The sequence below is a fragment of the Clarias gariepinus genome, chromosome 20 (assembly GCF_024256425.1).
Source record: "Clarias gariepinus isolate MV-2021 ecotype Netherlands chromosome 20, CGAR_prim_01v2, whole genome shotgun sequence".
NCBI lineage: Eukaryota > Metazoa > Chordata > Actinopteri > Siluriformes > Clariidae > Clarias > Clarias gariepinus.
Window position 1 is genome coordinate 21832384 of NC_071119.1, and position 22264 is coordinate 21854647.

Genomic DNA, 22264 nt, shown 5'->3' on the forward strand with positions numbered 1-22264 from the left:
TACAAATTCGGATCACAGACTTTCTCTCGTCTTTCTGTCTCTAAACCTTGCTTGCCTTCGACCACGAATAAGCTTTGCAAAACCAGCCACCAACCTGTGCGACTTCTCCATTAACTCGCCGGCTCTCCACGTCTCTGCAACTGTGCATGAGTCGCGCTGCGCACAAATCTCACTCGCTGGCTTTTCCCACTTCCGCATTTCTGCTCAGGACACACAAGGCGCTCTCGCCAGCTCTCGGTGCTTCTGCATTGCTCCCAGGTCCACGGTACACACAGAGCTCTCACGCGTGCTTCCGCAATCCAGCAAGATTCTCCCTGCCCCAACCCAGTGCGGAGCTTGACCCGCGGCTTCTCTTTAATCCACTCGGCCGTCTCAGTCTGCTACACAAGCACTGTCACAAATACATCATTAATACATTGCCATTTAGAATCACTGGTCTAATTCTCCATTTGGATCCATCACGCCCCCTAGTGCCCCTTTGACAGAATAATCTGGCCAGAAGGAATAGATCCAGCAGAGGCTGCTCGCCTGAGGGGGGCATTAGAGAGCCAAGGAGCCCTCTTAGGAACACATCAGCAGGAAATCACACAGATCACTAATACACTTCATACCATCACTGAAACCTTGCAATCTCTCTCCACTCAGATTCAGAATCAGCCACTTCCTGCACCCACTCTTCGACATCCCCTCCGGTTCTTTCCCCTGTCCATGAGCCATGCCTCCCTGCTCCGCCTACCTATGATGGGAATTCAGCCACATGTCGCTCTTTTCTATCCCAATGCTTGTTTTGGAATTGCAGGCCACATCAATTTCCACAGAATGCTCTAAGGTCACCTACATCACCACCCTCCTCACGGGAAAGGCGAGAGAGTGGGGAACGGCCCTGTGGGATGCTCAAGTTCCATGTTGCTTTACTTATAAAACCTTTACTGAGGAAATGAGGAGGGTTTTTAATCACTCCTTCACAGGACATCAGGCAGCTAACCAAATACTTCAGTTACAACAGGGAGCACATTCTGTCTTTCACAGCGACATTGATTTTCGGACTCTGGCTCCCTCTTGTGGCTGGGACAAAAAGGCTTTTTTCGACTGCTTTCTCTATGGACTTTCGGACTTGGTTAAAGACAAGCTCACGGCTCGTGAACTCCCCTCGGATCTGCAGGGATTTATTGACGTAGCAACACATATTGACGAACGCAAGCGGATTCGACGATCTGAACGGCAGCCATGTCTCACACCATGCACTCCTGCACCAGCCTGCTTCTATTGCGGCCAGACCGGTCACGTCGTACAATCCTGCCCACTAAAAGGTCAGGCCCCCCCGTAATTCTGGGGACACAGGGGGGCCCAGCTTCTAGTTCTTCCCCGGACCAACGATCCCAACTTTGCCTCTTATTCTGGCATCCTTGATTGGAGCCCCACCTACCTCTCCTCATGTCTACACTCAGCTCTCACGGGCCGGACCTCGCCTGCGCCACGAGAGGAGATCCCCGATTTAACCAAGGTTCCCCCTGAATACCACGACCTTCGACAAGTGTTCAGTGAATCACTGGCTATATCCTTACCACCTCACCGCCCCTATGACTGCGCGATTGACCTCTTTCCTGGCACATTCCCACCTAAGGGGCAACTCTACTCCCTTTCTCAGCCAGAAAGAGAGGCCATGGAACAGTACATTAATGAATCTTTTGCAGCTGGGATTATCCGGCCATCATCTTTACCGGCGGGGGCGGGATTCTTCTTCATTAAAAAGAAGAACAAGTCCCTCAGGCGTTGTATAGATTATAGAGGATTAAACGAGATCACGATAAAGAACCACTACCCTCTCCCACTGATGTCATCAGCCTTCGACCTCTTTCAGGATGCCCGCGTCTTCACCAAGCTACATTTACGGAACACCTATCACCTTGTCAGGATACGGGAAGGCGATGAGTGGAAGACTGCCTTTAACACCCCCACTGGCCATTACGAATAGCTTATAGTTCCATTTGGCTTGACCAATGTGCCAGCTGTGTTCCAGGCCCTTATTAATGACATTCTTAGGAATTTCCTTAACGTCTTTGTCTTCACATATCTGGATGATATCCTAATATTTTTACGCTTTACAAAGGAACCCGGTCCTGCAACGGCTGTTAGAAAAGTAAGCTGTACGCCAAAGCAGAGAAATGTAAGTTCCATTGTACCTCCACCTCTTTTATGGGTTACTCCATCTCCCCGGCAGGCATCCAGATAGACCCCACCAAAGTCAAGGCAGTCACCGACTGGCCATCACCATCCTCAAGACGTGAACTCCAACAGTTCCTGGGGTTCGCTAACTTCTATCGCCGCTTCATTCGAAGTTATAGCATGGTGGCTACCTGGTAAATGAAGGTTGCTGTGAAAAAATATTGAATAAATAAATGTATTTAATTTATAGAACAGTGAAATAAATTGAAGGGTGGATCATTCAGCGATATGATCTGACATGATGCCCCTGGAGCAGAAAGGGTTAAGGGTCTTGTTCAAAAGTCCAACAGTGACAGCTTGGTAGTTTGGTTGGGCCTTGAACCACCAACATTTTGATTATTAATCCATTAATTTTAATGTAGTCTAGAAATCAGCCGCAGTCTGATACAATCTGGGTATTTTTAGATGTGCTTCACATCAGGGACTGATGGACAGTCTTAGATCTGTGCACCCTTGACCCAATAATCTAGTTACTTTTACTGGTCTAAACCCTGTATATTGTACACAGGCATAGATCAATAAACTGTACCTGGATTCTCTGAAAAAGGTAGTCTCAAGTTTATGTTTATTTAGGTACAGTTCAGTGGGCAGTTTACTTGCGGATGGTATTAATCAATTGTACCTAGTATGAAAATTACCTAAATGTTGATATTTCAGATAAAAGTCATAAAATGAAAGAGAAGGATAATAAATTCAGTGCCTGTGTAAAATGTCACTGTTATAAGCTGCTGTGTAAAAAATAGTGTTGGAGTTTAAATATCCTTACATTATTTTATTGATGGGTGTTCTTGGGATGCAATGCCAGAATAAATTCACAAGATATTAATTATATCTTTAAAAAAAGATTTTGTTGTTACTTGGTGCGGTATGGAGAGCCGCGCCACAAGATGTTTTGATGTTTATAAGATCCCTGACGCAGGGCTTCAAAGGAAGGTCAATAAAATAGGAGTTGTGAGAGTGCTTCCCGTTTAGAGATGGCCAGGAATTATTAATTAGAAACTTAAAGAAAATAAAAGGAAACACAAAATAAACAGAGCTCCACCATCTATGTAAGAACAGACGGGGCTTTGGTAACTGTAAATAAAAACTATATATTCTCTCGGGGTGTTCGCCGTTACTGAGGATTTATAAGAAAGAAAGTGTGTGTGTTTTTTTTTTTTTACACTTTAACCTGGGAGTGCACGCTAAACTTATGCATGTCGTTCTCTCTCACTTTCTTGAAGGCATCTTAGGGAGGTAGAGGCCGAGTCTTTGCTTCTGTCTGAAGACTATCTCCGTTAAAGGAATTAATAAAATATGTTTAAAAAAAAATATTGTAGAAATTGAAGTTATTAAATGTATATGATAGACAAGTATTACATACAAAGTTTCAGTTTGTAATGAGGTTTGCATGCGTGTTAACCACCTCAGTGTGGTAAAAGGTCATGCCTGTAGCTTCTCTCACATCTGTCTAATCTTGTCTGTGGTTAAAATGCTAACAGTGATGTTAAACACACACACACATCGATCTCTATTTCCTTCTAATGAAGGATATGATGTTCTTCATGCAGCCTTAAAGCACTGATATTAAAACATATGTGCTTATTTATAGAGAAAGTTGATATTGAACGATATTTCTTTGAGAATTTGGAATTAACTAGTAATTAAATTGTTTGAGTAATAGAGTAAACTAGAAGAAGAATCAACAACATCGAGTCTTAAAGTCGAAAGTCTATATTTACCTCCGTAGATGATACTTTAAGGTGCTGATAAATCAGTTTCTATTAAAGTATTCAGCAATTAAAAGCCATGTAAATGTTTATTCAAAACAAAGTTAATACAATAATTACAAAAAACAGAAGTTTACATAATCAGCTAATATTTTCAGTGTATTCATTTCTTATCACTACTTATTTTTAAGAGCTGAATGTCATTTGTGCATTTGTGTTTAATTGTCCAAAAACAAATGATGATAATGTATATATTTAAACTCTAAATGTCACAACACGTCAAGCCACAGCCCCGCCATGATCACCTGAGAACTCCCATTCCATTCTCCCAACCACCTCTTATCTCTTACCGCCTCACTCTCCGCTCTCCACACACCTGTACACTATTAGTAATTACCTATCATGTCTATTTAAACCACGCCATGACATCACCATGTCGCCAGATTATTGTGTGCCTTTCATAGCCCAATTTTCCAGCGTTTATTTCATGTCTTGACTACCTGTTACCGACCATGCTTTGTTTTTCTCGACCTCGCTATTGTCTCACGCTATTGTCTCACGCTATTGTCTCACGCTCATGGATTTTGTTATTGACCTTTGGATTTACCTTAACAACTACGAATTCGGATCACGGACTTTCTGTCTCTAAACCTCGATCGCCTTCGACCACGAATAAGCTTTGCAAAACCAACCGGTGCGACTTCTCCATTCACTCGCTGCTCGCCTGAGGGGGGCATTAGAGAGCCAAGGAGCCCTCTTAGGAACACATCAGCAGGAAATCACACAGATCACTAATACACTTCAAACCATCACTGAAACCTTGCAATCTCTCTCCACTCAAATTTAGAATCAGCCACCTCCTGCACCCACTCTTCGACATCCCCTCCGGTGCTTTCCCCTGTCCATGAGCCACGCCTCCCTGCTCCGCCTACCTATGATGGGAATTCAGCCACATGTCGATCTTTTCTATCCCAATGCTCTCTTGTTCTGGAATTGCAGGCCACATCATTTTCCACAGAATGCTCTAAGGTCTCCTACATCACCACCCTTCTCACGGGAAAGGCGAGAGAGTGGGGAACGGCCCTGTGGGATGCTCAAGTTCCATGTTGCTTTACTTATAAAACCTTTACTAAGGAAATGAGGAGGGTTTTTGATCACTCCTTCACAGGACATCAGGCAGCTAACAAATACTTCAGTTACACCAGGGAGCACGTTCTGTCTTTCACAACGGCATTGATTTTCGGACTCTGGCTCCGTCTTGTGGCTGGGACAAAAAGGCTTTTTTCGACTGCTTCCTCTATGGACTTTTGGACTCAGTTAAAGACAAGCTCACGGCTCGTGAACTCCCCTCGGATCTGCAGGGATTTATTGACGTAGCAACACATATTGATGAACGCAAGCGGATTCGACGATCTGAACGGCAGCCATGACTTACATCATGCACTCCTGCACCAGCCTTAGTCACTCCCGAGGCACCCCCTGAACCCATGCAGATATGCCGCACACGCATCTCACCCAAGGAACGCCAGCGCCGCAGAGACGACAGCGCCTGCTTCTATTGCAGCCAGACCAGTCACGTCGTACAATCCTTCCCACTAAAAGGTCAGGCCCCCCTGTAATTCTGGGGATACAGGGGGCCCAGCTTCTAGTTCTTCCCCGGACCAACGATCATGTTATTTAGTGACCTTGACCCATGGTGACCGATCCTATGCCACTTACGCTCTAGTGGACTCTGGGGCAGACCAGAACTTAATTTCCTCCTATTGTCTCAGAGTTTTAAATTCCTCTCACACCCCTACACCAACCTTTTACTGTTCAGGCCCTTGATGGTAGCAGGCTAACTCCCATTACTCATTGCACCACCCCCATTAGCCTACAGTTTTCAGGCAATCACATTGAAAACATTACATTTCTAATCATTCAAAACGCTCATGCACCCATTGTCAGTGGCGGCTGGTGAAAATTTTTCCTGGTGGGGCTGATGTGACAAAATATTTCTTTGCTTAGTCCAATATAAGAATTAAAATCAACAGTCAGACGATGATTACAATTAACAGTAATGATTTAATCACCAGTTTCACAGATAAAGTAAATGAACAAATTTCCATTGTATAATACGCCATGCATGCTTAAGAGAGTATCAAATACAATAATCAACATCAAAGGGTATGATCAGCTGGATCACCTTTCAAGCAAAGTTGCATCTCAAAGTGGTTCACACAAAGAAAAACAGTTTTAAAAATGCAATTTAACACAACAGTCTAAAACGGGTATATTAATAAGGATCTCACCGAATTTGGTGCTCTTCGCTCGTTAAGTTCGCCATCATTACTCTGATTGACCGCACCTCTCTCTGATTGGCCGCGCCTCAAAAGAAAAAAAACGTAAATCTTGCGGTATTTTCTGCTGCTTGGGGCAGAATTTTCAGCGCCCCAAGACCATAAAATTCTGAGAAACTGATTGGCCGCATATTTATTAATTTACCCTAGCAACAGCTACATGACTGGCTATTTGGCTGCACTCAGGGGCGCTTTTTCTCAGCGCCCCATGACAGAAACGATACAAGTCTGTCTGTGGAAATTCACTGGTAAATGAATGTCACTAGGTGGGAAATGTTGTATATGTTATTCTTATCGCATGTAGGCACATACTGGTGGGTAAACCGAATTTAAAAACTTAATTTGTAAAAATATATTTTACATTTTTAGCCCCTCTTATCAGGGAGGGCGGTGCCCCAGCGCCCCCTATGGGCCGGCCGCCACTGCCCATTGTGCTGTGGCTCCCTTGGCTAAGATTACATAACCCCCACATTGATTGGATAAAAAGAAGCATCCTTGATTGGAGCCCCACCTGCCTTTCCTCATGTCCACACTCAGCTCTCACGGGCCGGACCTCGCCTGCGCCACGAGAGGAGATCCCCGATTTTAACCAAGGTTCCCCCTGAATACCATGTGTTCAGTAAATCACAGGCTATATCCTTATTGATCTCCTTCCTGGCACCTCCCCACCCAAGGGGCGACTCTACTCCCTTTCTCAGAAAATGAGGCCATGGAACAGTACATTAATGAATCTTTTGCAGCTGGGATTATCCGCCCATCATCTTCACCGGCGGGGGCGAGATTCTTCTTTATTAAAAAGAAGGACAAGTCCCTCAGGCCTTGTATAGATTATAAAGGTTTAAACGAGATCACGATAAAGAACCACTACCCTCTCCCACTGATGTCATCAGCCTTCGAACTCCTCCAGGATGCCCGCGTTTTCACCAAGCTTCACCATTTAGGGAACACCTATCACCTTGTCAGGATACGGGAAGGCAATGAGTGGAAGACTGCCTTTAACACCCCCACTGGCCATTACAAATATCTTATAGTTCCATTTGGCTTGACCAATGCGCCGGCTGTGTTCCAGGCCCTTATTAATGACATTCTTAGGGATTTCCTCAACATCTTTGTCTTCGCATATCTGGATGATATGCCCCATTCCATTCTCCCAACCACCTCTTATCTCTTACTGCCTCACTCTCCGCTCTTCACACACCTGTACACTATCAGTAATCACCTATCATGCCTATTAAACCACACCATGACATCACCACGTCGCCAGATTATTGTGTGCCTTTCATAGCCCAATTTTCCAGCATTTATTCCATGTCTTGACTACCTGTTTAATTAAGCTATAAGAAAAATAACACAAAGTATTTCGGATATTTCTCCAAAAGAAATTTGAGAATTATAGAAAGCTTGAAACTAACAGTCAAATTATGTGGTTTAGTTTAAAAGGATCAGTTTCTGCACAAAAGAAAAACACACTAGATCACAAAAACTCAAGTGTACTGTAATGTGAACCGGATGTACAAGGCTGGTGGTCGGCCCCACTTTTGACAGTCTAACCATGTTTCTGTATTCTTCTTTCCAGCTTAAAGACAGACTGAGTCTCTCCATCTCTCATGGATTAACTCAGAGGTTTGTACTTTATTTCAAATACACTCTGCAAAACAATTATCTTTATGCCATCGACATAAAGGGGCAAGGCTGTTTGAATGAATATTGGCCCAATGCTTTGATTCCTATAGTGATGAAATGATTTAAAAGAAGCACAGTGAGCCACATTAACAAGGTCTAATGTCTAAGGACACAAGTTGAATAATGCAGGGGCAAACTGCTACTACTTAACATAGATACACAATCTTTAGTTAATTAGTTAAACATTAAATTAAGTAAATATAATTTCTATTTATTCATTAAATTTATAGTACAGTGAAATAAAATATTTTGCATATTCCAGTTGTTCCAGTCTGATGGAACCTAAATAGCAAACAAGTATATAAGTATACTATGACATAATATAATGTGATGCAGAAACAGATCTATTAGACTTACTTTGTTGAAATCTTTTATGAGAACAAACTTCAACAAACAAGTCATACTATGATCGATTATTAGTACAAGTGAGCCCAGACACTGGTGTAAGAGACTAATGGTTGTACATAACACAGATAGGCACATATATATCTATGTGTATGTACAGATGTATGTACATTTACAGATCTTGGCTGAAACACTGTCACACAGCGACCTCTCTTCCAGATGCATACAGTTCCCAATTTACTTCACCACAGGAACATCTTGCTCCAAATCACTCATCAAAAAAAGTTATTTAAAACTTTAAAAATCGCAATCATGTAGTGACCAGTTTATTATATGCTATTCCATAAAGTATTGGTCCCCTTCCTGAATTTTTTTATTTTATTGCTAATTCGTCACAAGGGCTGTGTGTAACAAGGACTACAATTAACTTATATTCTGTAAACATGTACACACTGCAAGGCTTTATAATGAGAGTTTTATGTTATCTCTAAACATTTCTAATCATCCAGAAGCAATTGCTCCTGCAGCAGCTAGCACAATGACTGCAGGCCACAATGGCAGAGCTTCAGCACTTTAGCAACAACACCAGCAGCACGGAGGAGTTAGAGTCCCTCCTCCTGACCTCTGCAGAGAGGAACAATGTTTGCTCACCAAGCTCCCTCTGCACTGTGATGATAAATTCCTACAAAGTTTTGAAAGGAACAGCAAATCAGGAAGGATGGCCAGAGTGGGAACAAAGCACTATTCATATCCCCCTGCTCTCCAGAGACCCTGCTTTCAAGGGATGGTACCTAGCACTGAGGTGAAAATTTTTAAATGCCAGAAAACTGTTTTTGGATAACCTCTCAAAATGATGAGAAGTTTTATAGTTGCAAAGTTATTTATAGGAGGAGAATATAATTATAATGCCTTACAAGGGGTAAACGAATGACAGCCTTCATTACTATTTTCAGGTATTAAGAATACCTGGAATTGTATCATGGTCTGGTTAATTTCCCTTTCCTTCTTCCAGGTCTTATAAATTTATGAATTTAGGTATTGTATATATGATTTCCTGATCTTCAAATCCTCTGAACAGGAATACTTAAAACATGTATCAAAGGGGAGAAATGTGAAACCTCACTGAACCAAAACATGTAAAGTATAATATTAGGGTTAGGATTCGATCTGTACATTTACATATACATATAAATAAATACTCCTGTCTGTGTTGCTTACAATCAATTGCCTCTTACATGCAGTGCATAAAGACATTTTTTAAAGAGGTATTAACTGACTCAAATGTCAGTGTACTGATATTAATAGTGGTAACTGTGTAGTTATATTAACTACGTCAAGAGAGAAAGCAGGAGTGTGTTTATTTCTATCATTCATCACTGTCAATGTTACCCGATTTCTGATTTTAAAAGTGTTGCTTTTTTTTCTTTAGTTTTTTAGTATATATATATATATATATATATATATATATATATATATATATATATATATATATAACAATCAGTCTTGGCATCTCATGGCAAATTGTAACTTTCTTTCCAGCTTTGGTTTATTTGGAAACTATTTTAGCAGATGGAAGCATATGTATATATAAAATAAAAGTTATACTTGCCATGTGTTTCTTATGCATGTATCGTTGTGTTATGATAAAATGACAAAACCATCAGTGAGTAAAACAGTTTGGGTAAAATTTAATTAAATTTTTTTGGTATAACGCTTTTAACAATTGTCATTATCGGAAAGGAGCTTTACACAATCAAAAGAATTGTTTAAGTTTGTATGGAATGTGAATGTGTATGAATCAAAGTCTTTAGATAACCTCTGATGAACAAGCCGAGGGCGACAATGGCAAGAAAAAACTCCCTGAGATGGCAATAGAAAGAAACCTTGAGAGGAACCAGAATCAACAGGGATCCCATCCTCATCTGAGTGATAACAGTTCAGTAAAACAGTTGATGTTAATTTATGTTAATATGGAGTCCATGTAGTTATTGGAGGCTCAGGTAGACTCGTGAGCTCGAACGAGCTAGAACTGCTGAACAGCCTGCCACCTAATACACAGAAGAAAACACAAACATGAGGGCTCCCTGAGATGTGAAGCAACCACCATCAACAAACCTGCACTCTAAGAAATGATTTGTTGGCTTAAAAAAATTATCGTAACAATTTCCACTCAGCTTTCTAAGTTACCAACTTTTTCTATTATTGAGTACATTCTACATGTCATTTTAAGTCTGGCTAACGCAACTGGTTTAGCGAACCAACATATTTTACGTTGACCATTAATAACATAATTAAGTTGAAGCAACCTAGTTTTCATTTAGATAATATTTAGTTGACAAATTACATTGCTTAAGTTACTCCAACTTATCTTTTTACATATATCCTACTCACAAATGTCCATGCTAAATTGTTTTGAGTAAGTTACTAAAGTAACTTATCTAATTACATAAATCACACATAGCCATTTCACTTTGGCTGATTAAACAGTTTATTGCAACACAAATCCAAATAATACATTATTTATTAGTATTGTAAACCTGTGACATTAATACAATTACTACAGCTATTAATATAATTACAGCAGCTATTGAATGAATGCTAAATGAGTGGGCCAAAACAATAGAGCTTATTACACTACTTAAACTCCTCCACCCACAATAACCTCAGTAAAAAAAAAAAAGGATATGTAGTATGCAGATTACCTAAACCAGGTGTGTTCAGCCAATCAGAAGTTGGAAGATATCATCTCAGAAGAATGTGGAGTTGGGAAAGACAACATGAATTGGTATCATTCAGCTTCTAATTGACTAAAAACACCTGGTCCAGGTAATCAGCAGTGTGTGTCTAGGTGTCAAGGCACAAGAAACAAACATTATGGAGAGGCACATCAGAACACTGCAGCCTAATTTACATTTGTTTTTACGAAAGCAGTTTACACTTTAAAAATATTACCCTTGGGCTGGCTTTCAGCCCATCAAGTTGCAAGAAAACTTTCTGAAATACATCAAGAGTGTTCTTTACTTCTTTTGGATAGCTCAGATTGAGAGCATGTGAACTTGATGTAATCATCCACAGAATTGATGTGATCAGTGAAGGGGCCAACTTCATTGATCTTGTTCTTCACCCATGTGTCATCCACATACCTAAACCAGTGAGTTGGACGGGTTCCACTGTAAGCCTCCAATGCCTTACTCTCTACTTCCTCCATATAGAGGTTGGCCACAATGGGAGACACAGGGGAGCCCATAGCACAACTATGTTCCTGTCTATAAAAGACATCTTTATATTTAAAGTAGGTGGTATTCAAACATAACTCCAACAAAGTGCTCACCTGGTCCGGGTTGAGCTGTGTTCTCTCCCTTAACATGGGGTCATGACTCAAACGACTCCTGACTGTCTCAACCACCAATACTATTGGCACACATGTGAACAGGGATGTCACATCGTATGACACCATGGTTTCATCACCCTGCAATGACAATCCCCTGATTTTGTCCACAAAATCCATAGAATTATTTACATGGTATGGAGTATTACCAACCAGTGGGGCTAGTACAGTGGCCAGGTATTTAGCAATGTTATATGTAACTGAATTTATACTACTGACAATTGGTCTGAGGGGGTAATTGTCCTTATGTATCTTTGGTAAACCATACAAACAAGGTGTGGTGTCTCCTGGATACAAGTGGTAGTATATCTTGCGGTCTATCACTCCTTGTTTTTTCAATGACTGTAGACAATTAATCACTTGTTTCTTGTATTTGCTGGTGGGGTCTCTCTTAAGAGTTTCATATGTGTTGTGATCGCTCAACAGGGTGGTCACCCTGGAATGATAGTCATCTGCATTTAGCACCACTGTACATCTCCCCTTGTCCGCTGGCAAGATAATGATGTTAATATCCTTGCTTAGAGATGTCAGGGCCCTTTTTTCCTGTTTACTGAGATTGGGTGGAGGGGATTTGGCTTTTAGAAGAAACATGGAAACCTGAGCGCGGAGCTGTTCAGCCTCCTCCTCAGAGATATTATTGTTCCGGATAGCTGATTCAGTTGCAGTGATCATATCTACCACCGGGATGTGATCCGGTGTTACTGCATAGTTCAGACCTTTGGCCAAAACCTCCATCTCCGGCCCTGTGAGTTCTCTATCAGACAGGTTCTTCACGCATTTGTCCGAACTCACTCTCACATCTTCCTCCGGTGGAGTATTCTGTTGAATTCCTTGAATATGTGAGCATAACAAGTCAAACTTCTTAATTTGTCTTTCCTTGCTCTTGATGTGTTGAGCCAACTGTGCATGCTGTACAAAATCAGTCACTTTGTATAAAAAAATTCTGGTAATTTGGTGCCCAATTCTGATATAGCCGTTTGTTTTCTTGCTTCAAGATAGTTACACAACCCTGATCAGAGGCCAATAGGAGGTCATTTACTATTTTAACAAGTGCTGTCTCTGTGCTCTGATGAGGCCTGATACAGTTCATGTTTTCTATTTCAATGTCGATATGAGCATAGCTGCTCCGCTACTATCTTTTACAGAATATTAGAGATAAAGAGGAGGTTTGATATTGGGCTGTAATTGGACAGCTGACAAGGATTGAGGTCAGGCTTCTTAATTATCGGTTTGATAACAGCTAATTTAAAAGATTTTGGAACATACCCAATGCTGAGTGAAGAATTAATTATTTGCAACAGACGTTCTGTTATTTCTGGCACTATCTGTTTGAGAAAATGTGTCGGTATAGGATCTAATATACAGGTTGATAAATTTGCAGAAGAAATTAGTGAAATTAGTTAATTCTCTTCAAGGAGTAAAGTATTCTAGGTTCCGATCCAACATGGTGATTTTAACATCTGCATCAATTACATTGTCCAGTTTAAATGCCTCAATTTTAAGTCCTTACTACTGCATGATGATGTTGTGGAGATTTTTTCAGTGGACTTATTTCTGGTTAATTTAGCTATGGTATTTAATAAAAATCAAGAATTATTTTTGTTATTTTCTATAAGAGTGGAGAGATACGTTGATCTAGCTACACTAAGAGCTTTTATATAGTTCAGGATGCTCTCCTTTCATGCTATTTGAAATACTAACAATTTATTTTGACGACATTTGAATTCTGAGCAGTCTGTTTTAAAGTGTGCGTGGGATCATTATACCAGGGAGCGAGTTTCTTATCTTTAAATTTTTTTTTAACTGGAGCTACATTATCTAAGGTATAATGGAATGTCCGCTCTAAATATTTAGTCGCCTGATCTAGTTCTTTGGAGTCAGACGGTGATCCAATCAAAGTTGGTAACTCTGGGAGATTACTAATAAAGCTCTGTGTGGTAGTTGATGTGAATGTACGTTTAATATGGTAGCGCGGTGCTGCATTATTACTATGACCCACATGTAATTGAAACAAGATAGTGATCTGAGATAACTTCAATCAGTGGAATTGTGAATAAAATTCTCATACTTAATCCAAAGAATATTAATAAATCTAAAGGGTGACCTGCTTTATGGGTGTATCCTACTACACACTGATTTACTCCTACTGAGTCCAGTAATTAAGGCTTTGTCTACAGAAATGACAAGGTTTGAGAGGAAATCGGAAACTTTACAAAGAAATTCAGAGTACAACCCTGAGGGTCTGTAAATCATAATTAGCGGGATCTACTGAGCAGACTTAACATTTGTAGGTACACTTGTTATGTTACTTTAGAGAACTTCAAATGCATTAAATTTGTGTCAGTGTTTTTGTACGATAGTCAGATTATCAAGCCTTATATAAAAGCCTTAATGATTTCTGTAGCAGATCATATTAGCTTTCCTAATATTCACATATGTGCATTTAATAGCTTATTAATTTTACCTCTCCCTGAAACAGATACAAAAGAAATGTAAATGTCTTTTGCATCTAGATGTCCTTGTGGTGCATTCTGCCAGTGGCTTAAGCAGACTTCAGCTCAGTGCCCCGTTTGTGCCTTTAGTAAGTGACTATTATAAACTTTGTACCAAAAACTTTGCACCAGACACACCTACAGTGGTTAATCAATCGGAATGTAGGTTCTACCGTCGCCGCGCTCGGCGGTACCGTTTGGCTTTGTGCGTTTGCTGGCTTTTACCGCTGAGTGACGCTATATAACTACAGACTGACGCCTCATGCCTTAGTTCATTCTCTGCTGGATTAATGAGACACGGAGTTTTAGAACTGCACGTAGCGGATAAAATCAAGTAAAACATTGTAGTTAAACAAATTTATAATCACAGAACTAAAATGACAGTACAAATGTAGAATTCAAATTAAATTAAATCTTATTAGGATCAAATTTAAACAAAATAAATGTTAACACAGTGAGCCTTTAGATTTTATCACGTGTAATTAGAAAAGACGCATGTAGGGTTTTGTGTCGTCTTATATCTTGTGTTCTTTAAATTTATAGTAGATTTATTACTAAAATAAATGACCATAAAAATTATAACATTGTCAGGACGTTCTACTGCGTCAGCTGATGTTGGTCATTCAGCCCCGCTTCTGTTTGTGCGTTATTATAAGAATGAAATGTAGTAGACTGTTATGATCTGTAACGGGTTCGACCCATGTTGCACGGGCGGCACCATAAAGCACGGACACGAGGCGAGGTCTTACGGGGAAAAGGGTAATTTATTTAGGTAAAATGGGGAAGGAAAGTGTTGAAGGAGGGAGAAAGGAAAGAATGGGATAAAGGTTGTGCATGGCATGCGGGCACACAGCTGACGATAAGTGTTGGTGCGCGGAGTGGCAGAACTGAGAACGCGGAGGCAGCGCTCCTGCACGCTCCCTCGTGACGGCGCTTCTCCCGCTGTTGATGGCCGGCGCGAGTTCCTGCTGACGCAAAAACCTAACCACACTTTTCCTCTTCGGCAGCGGGGCTGCGAAGGCGGGCACGGTGCGGGAGTGAAGATGCGGCGGGAGCTTCGTGCAGCTCAAAGGGCGGAATTCTAGTGTCCTTGTTTAAAGTCCCTGGGGCGCGTCACATCGCCCCACTGACATGCTTCTTTCATATTCTCCATCACATCACGTACTTCCCAGACCTCAGACAAAACTCCGCGCCTTGCTTTTATAATGCGGAGCAAGCCCGAAATTATATTAACGTTAATTATCGCCAGCCGGCACGAATAGGCGGCTCTGTCCCTTTGCCGCCTATTCAGGGAGCCTACGGAGTGAGGGAGTAGTTATAGTAGATTTGGGCGTACACCCATCACACGCGCACGCCGTGGCAGATCATCATAATTGTCCTAAACTTGTATTTCATAAGGTTTTCCCAGCGGAGGTACAGCGCAACGGGGGTCATTATTTACTATTAAACATTAAACGAATTTACAAAACTTTATGCGTGCGATTAAGCGCTGATTCTACGTAGGAAAGTAAATGTAAGGATTTCTTGAATTTTGGTAGACCCCCTTTGGTCTACTCAGTGCTCCGCCTGTATTCTGCTGTCCCGCCTGAGCTCAGGGAACCCCTCAATGATACACACAAGTCAGTGTTCAGTGAGACGTTCAAAGTTTATTGTGGGAGACAGGAGTATATATACGCACACACACAAAGAACCAAAGAAAAGGTGGATGTGGGAATGTTTACATCCAGTCTGGAATGCTTTTAAAAGATAAGGTAAAGAAGAACATAAATTTAGGAGTAGCTCTGCATTTACGAGCGTTCAACAGTTTTACGACCTTTAACATAAACTACTATAGAATCTGTTTACTGAAAGTGCAGCTTGTGTCGTGGTAAAAGAAAGACAATCTGTTCTCACGCACACAGAATATCATGAAACACACTAAGAATTAAATATTTCCTACAATTCCCCCCTTTTATTCATGAGAAACATCGTTGAATAAAACTCAGAGCTTTTAAGAAGTCGCCGGCGGACAATAGGCCATTGGACGCGGCGCAGGAACATACCCTGAAACATACTCATACAAAGAATTTTGCACACAGCGAAAAATACACAGAAACATGACAGGTTGAGTGCAAACTCGTGTGTGTCAAAAACCTTGTTCACAATGTCAAACTCATAAATAACTACTAGTGGTGAACTATTGCCTTTCTTGACGCTACAGTGCTCAGAGTGCGGGCACGCCCAATCTGCACTCGTCCCACCTCACGAGGCGCTAAGACACCACCAGGAATGGTACACTAATAGCAGAAGTAAAGTCGTTCAGTGGCAACCCCAGACGATCCCTCTGTGTCACGTCACTCTCTCTATGCCACATCACGGGTTGGACATCACTGCAGCACGTCTTTAGTCTAGGAAACAAAAATCACAGAGACAGAAAGATAATAATACACACGCATTTATTCATCTTTTGGTCTCACGCCGACAGGACATCTCTTCAGCCTAGTAGCATGGATCCACTGTGGAAAAAGATCAGTTAGGATAGCAATACGAGCAATTGCGATTATTTCTGCTGGTCCGTCATATTTACAATCTCCCAGTTTTCTGGGGGTCAAAGATTTTACCAGAACAGTATCTCCCACATTAAAAGGATGTGTGGGTTTTGTTGAGGGTATTAAAGTCACATCAGCAATTTGTTCATAATGTTTAGTTAGAGTATCTATTAGAGCAGCAGAATATTCAGCAATATGTACATCAAGATCAGTTGTTCCTATCGCGGGTTTACCTTTCCTCCATGGCACGGGAAAGGGTCTGCCAAATATAATTTCATATGGTGACTTGTGCACGTCTTTTAATGGTGTCATTCTTATTTCAGCTAGAACAGCAGGTAACAGATCAACCCAGTTTTTACTCCTCATGGTTTGCATTGCTTTAGTCAATTTTTCTTTCCAGTGTCCTATTTGTTCTTTCTACTATACCTGATCACTGTGGATGATAAGGAATGTGAAAATGCCAGGACAGTGAAAGATATTTACAAAAATTCTGTGTTACCTGTGATGTAAAAGGTGTTCCTTTATCTGAGTCAATAGCATAAGGCACGCCATAACGAGATATTATTTCTTTCACTAGGACTCCACCTTTGCATTCTCTCGAGCACACGGAAAAGCTTCCACCCACCTAGAAAACTTGTCTACCAAAACCAGAAGATATTTAAACGTATTCTGAGCACACACCAAGAATCTAGATATTAATGAATCAATTGTTCCAAGCATGTTAGCTATGTAAAAGAGTTCTTTCATATCTTCCTTAACCCCCCTTCGCGCGCGATGTGTAACACCATAGAACTCACGCACGAGAAACAGAAGACAATGAGATGGCAGGCACAAACGACCATCAGCACAATACCATAAACTATCAGAAACAACGTAGGCACCTTGAGCTTGCCAAAAAGAGGAATCATTCTGATCATCTGGAATCAAAGAGCTAGCAAGAAAGGATGTATTGATCAAATCAGAACCAGAGTCAGGAAAGAAAATCTCTTTTCAGGCTGCTTCTTTAGCAACACTATAAGCTAGCGTATTACCTTGGACGTCCATAGATTCACCAGTTGTTGATGTAGAAGACATATCAGGACGTATACTAGTGGAGTGAACAATCTCTAAGCAGCAGTCATGATCTCTTTCTACTAGCCTGCCATCCTGTGCATTGATCAAGCGTGCCAGAGCATATCTGAGGGTGTCAAAAGAAGAGGTGGATTTTATCTCTAAGTTACTTGTAGGACAAAGGATAATCTCATACCCAGACCCAAGCCTTCATATGTTGTGTTTGAAGGTTCTGTAGCACTTGTTTAACCTGATATAGAGAATACAAAATTAAAGGACGAGAGAGATCAATCTTCTCAGCATCTTGTACCATCACCCCACAGGTGGCCACAGCCCTGTGGCAAGCAAACCTTGTGCCACAGCATCTAAAGTTTTAGATAAGAAAGCACATGGTCTCACTCCCCCCCCCATGTTCCTGTGCCAATACAGCAATAGCGGTGCCCCGTGCTCACAGGCCTTTAGATGGAACGGTTTTTGATAGTTAGGCAGGCCCAGCGCTGGAGCAGAACATAGGGCCTTTTCCAGTTCAGCAGTCCATGTCAGAGGCTGTTGGAGCGGATCGTTGTGTGAAATGACTCTCCTGATGCATTTATCGTAGAATGAGCAGTCAGGAATCCACTGACGACAGTAGTTGACCAGTCCCAGAAAAGCCATGAAAGCATGTTTAGTGCTCGGACATTTAGTGTCGATGATAAGCTGAAATCGTTCCTTTAAGAGCCTTCTTTGACCTTGGGAGAGTTCAAAGCCCAGGTATTTTACAATGTCTCTGCAAAACTGTAATTTAGTCTTAGATACCTTGAAACCCTTCTTTGCCAGGTGTTTCAGGAGACAAGTGGTGGCTTCTTCGCAGCGGCGGACACCAGTAAAACATCTGCGTGCAATAGGACAACAGAATCAGTGGGGAGAGTTAGATCACCAAGTACATCTCTTACTACAGCCGAAAAAACATTTGGGTAGTCAATTAACCCTGCAGAAGACGAGACCAGGTGAACTGACGCCCCCTGTGGGTGAAGGCGAACAATGGCTGTGTCTGCGCTTCCACAGGAACACTTAAGAAGGCAGAACAAAGGTTAATAACAGAAAAATGCAAATGATGACAAGGTCTAGAGAAAACAATGGACAGCACATCAGGCACAACAGGTGCAACAGGGATAATTATGCCATTTATTTTTCTCAGATCTTTTGTAAATCTCCACATACCATCAGGTTTCAGTACTGGATTAACAGGTGTGTTATAAGAACTTACACATGGTTTAACAACACCCTGCTTGAGCAGTGAGCTTAAAATTTTATCTATTCCTGAGGTAACTCGAAAGTACGAAGTAACATCGCGGGGCTGGAACTCTGAGGGCATCCCTATGCATCATATGCTCCTACCTGCATCCCTGAGAAGGGATTGGGTCTATATTGCTGTTGTTTTTGCACTCTCTACGGCGGCTGCTGGGAAGGATTAGGAGAAAACACCTCATTAGCATCATGCCACTGACCATCATTCAATCGATTATACATATTTTGTCCACTACGTTCCTTATCTCAGGCCTTCGTGCGACATTCACAAGCCCAATGACCTTATTTATGACAGTAATAAAAATTACCAGACCTACGGGGTGTACTCTGACCCTGCAGACCTCCTCTACCTCTGTATCCTCCACTCTCCACAGACAAACATGTTTATTTTCTAAAATACCATCTCCTTTCTTTGTTCTCACACGCTCACCTAATTTCTTTAATATACATTGTAGAACCATCTGACAATTGAAACTTTAAAATTTTCATGATTTCTGGTTGACAATTATTCAAGAAGGTGGTAAGGAAAAGTGAGTTAGGGTTTGCTTCAGGCAGGGGCATACCATCCAAAAGCGTCCAGGTCTCTCGATACCTCTCAAGAAACTTTTTCTTTTCTTGTCTACAATTAGTTACCTGTGACAGATCTTGACTAGCTTGCTGACATGCAAGAAGATAAGTAGTTAGCTCATCTTTTAAGAGTTTCATAGCCTCATTAGAATTACCTCAAAGAAAGTCAAATTCATTATTTTTCCACTACAGCCAATTTGTCTGTTTTAGAGTCTAAGCATTTTACCGTTTTTATCAAATCAGCCTCATCGTACCCATCTCCCAAAACCGATTGCAAAATAAAGCGATAATCCGCACCCATGGGCTGACAGTGCCTAGAAGCCTTTATCAGCATATCAACAAAATTCAAAGGTTTGTTGGGAAAAGGGAGCATCTTAATAATGTCCTTCAGCGTGCTTACGGATGGTGGAAGGATTTTTGGACCCTTTGGTCCCATAGAGAAAACAAACGCAGTGCTTTCTTGTCGAGGTTTGGGGCGAGACCTCTCATCCGGACCTTCATCGTCCGAATTATCATCATCCTCACCATCAGTATCCTCGGGATCATCCGATAGAGGGCTGTCAGAAGTTCGTCCTGACACCCTCTTGGGAGTCTTTCCCTTTCCTGAGGCACACACTTCCGACGAAGGTGAGCACGGTTTTGTGGGTACGGGGAAGACAGGCACAGATGAGCAGCTCACAAAAGGATTTCAGATAAATAGTTGTGGTCTTATTACCCATTTTATAAATGTGAATTAACCCGCGACAGAAACAACCAATATCTTCAACAAACAACACACAAAGACAAGTAGCAGGCAACAGAATACAGCTTCCACATTTATGCTTCAGTTCAAGGAACCTTTCAGAAGCGAGCGCGCGCTAAACAGGCGTAAAAGCCCCAAGACAAACCTCCCCCGTACTGTATATGGTCCAGATACCAAAAACCCAGGGAGTGTGCTTGCTCTATGCTTATAGAGAAAAAAAAATTTAAAGCCGCACTCACGTGATTAGAGGTATCCCTGACAGAGCCCCCAAATTGTAAGGATTTCTTGAATTTTGGTAGACCCCCTTTGGTCTACTCAGTGCTCCGCCTGTATTCTGCTGTCCCGCCTGAGCTCAGGGAACCCCTTAATGATACACACAAGTCAGTGTTCAGTGAGACGTTCAAAGTTTATTGTGGGAGACAGGAGTATATATACGCACACACAAAGAACCAAAGAAAAGGTGGATGTGGGAATGTTTACATCCAGTCTGGAATGCTTTTAAAAGATAAGGTAAAGAAGAACATAAATTTAGGAGTAGCTCTGCATTTACGAGCGTTCAACAGTTTTACGACCTTTAACATAAACTACTATAGAATCTGTTTACTGAAAGTGCAGCTTGTGTCGTGGTAAAAGAAAGACAATCTGTTCTCACGCACACAGAATATCATGAAACACACTAAGAATTAAATATTTCCTACAGTAAAGAAGAGGATCATGATGCTCAACATTCCGGAGACCAAACCCCATTTAAATTAAATTAACAAATATTGCATGTAAATAACAATATATACATACACTGTCTTATTGTTATTTTGTTTCTTAAGGGTGCTCTGCTGAGAAACTGCTTTAAACCTTGGATTGAAAATGGATTATGTATATTTTAGGAAACCTTATTTAAATTTATCACGCTCTCAGTGCCTTCACTCTGATCAAAGACTCTTGACATTTCCCTTCCCATGCTGTCAGGCTCTCATCACGCAGTCATATTTTCCCACGCTGTCATCGCTCTTCCGGGACCGCCCTGCCAGCACACAAGTTTCTTATCTGCCGCTGATTTCTTCCGGCTTATAGGGAGGCGCAGCGCACTGCCTCGCCGATGGATTATTGTGTGTTGTTTCGCCGCAGTTTCTCGCGTTTCTGTTCATGGTTTTTCACGTTGCTGATTTCGCTGTGTTTCTCATTTTTGCCCCTCGTCTCACGATTTGGATTTGTCGCCACACTTGGCTTTAAAGTTTCGCTTTCGTTTCTTGACCACGGCTTTGCTTCGCATTTCTTTTAGCTCGACGCCCTCGCTGACTGATCACACAGCTTTGAACTCTCTCTCACCTCCTCGACTACGACTCAGCTTCACGTTTTGGCATGACGACATCGCGGACGGACTTCACGGCTTCGATCTAACACTTCTGCCTTCACAACCACGGCTCTATCTCACATCCAGGTGGCAATGCAACGCTACAGATCTTAAATTTTGGTTTCAGTGCCTCCGCTTTCACTACAGCAGCACCACAGAAGAACTGGGAGGCTCATGTCCTGCACCTCCACCTGCACCTGGGTCCATTTTCACACCCCACGATTTTTACTATGGAGCTTCAGGACACAGGCTTAAAGACTGTCCAGTAAAAGGGAGGTGCCCCCTAGTCAGACTGGGAGCACTAAAGGGGTCTCCTCCTGATAGACTCCCACAATCACCTCCCTGACTTCCTCCAAGACGCGATTCTACTGGAACAAGGAGGCAGACAAGGCCTTTGCAGACCTCAAGAAGCGGTTCACCTTAGCCCCCATACTCACCATACCCGACCCATCTCGCCAGTTTGTAAGCCTGATGCCCCCTCGCGTCATTTCTTTCCCCACAGGATCCCACACCATGCAACTCCATTCTGCCATCTCATTGTCTCGTTGCCGCCTTAG

The 22264-nt window shown here is 41.7% G+C and overlaps 1 protein-coding gene across 1 annotated transcript; it reads right to left on the reverse strand.

The window, feature by feature from the left end:
* Positions 1-11306: 11306 nt before the first annotated feature.
* Positions 11307-21725, reverse strand: LOC128508432 (uncharacterized). Its single transcript, XM_053479775.1, has 2 exons — positions 21683-21725; positions 11307-12520 (listed from the first exon to the last, which is right to left on the reverse strand). The coding sequence occupies exons 1-2, from the start codon at positions 21723-21725 to the stop codon at positions 11307-11309; spliced, it is 1257 nt and encodes a 418-aa protein (XP_053335750.1).
* Positions 21726-22264: the final 539 nt, after the last annotated feature.

Bases quoted from the DNA above. Each gene is read 5' to 3' on its own strand.
- LOC128508432 (XM_053479775.1), bottom strand. From the start codon at position 21,725: ATGTCGTCATGCCAAAACGTGAAGCTGAGTCGTAGTCGAGGAG. The intron at 12,521-21,682 runs GTGAGAGAGAGT...CACATATTCAAG, and splicing joins GCTGAGTCGTAGTCGAGGAG to GAATTCAACAGAATACTCCA.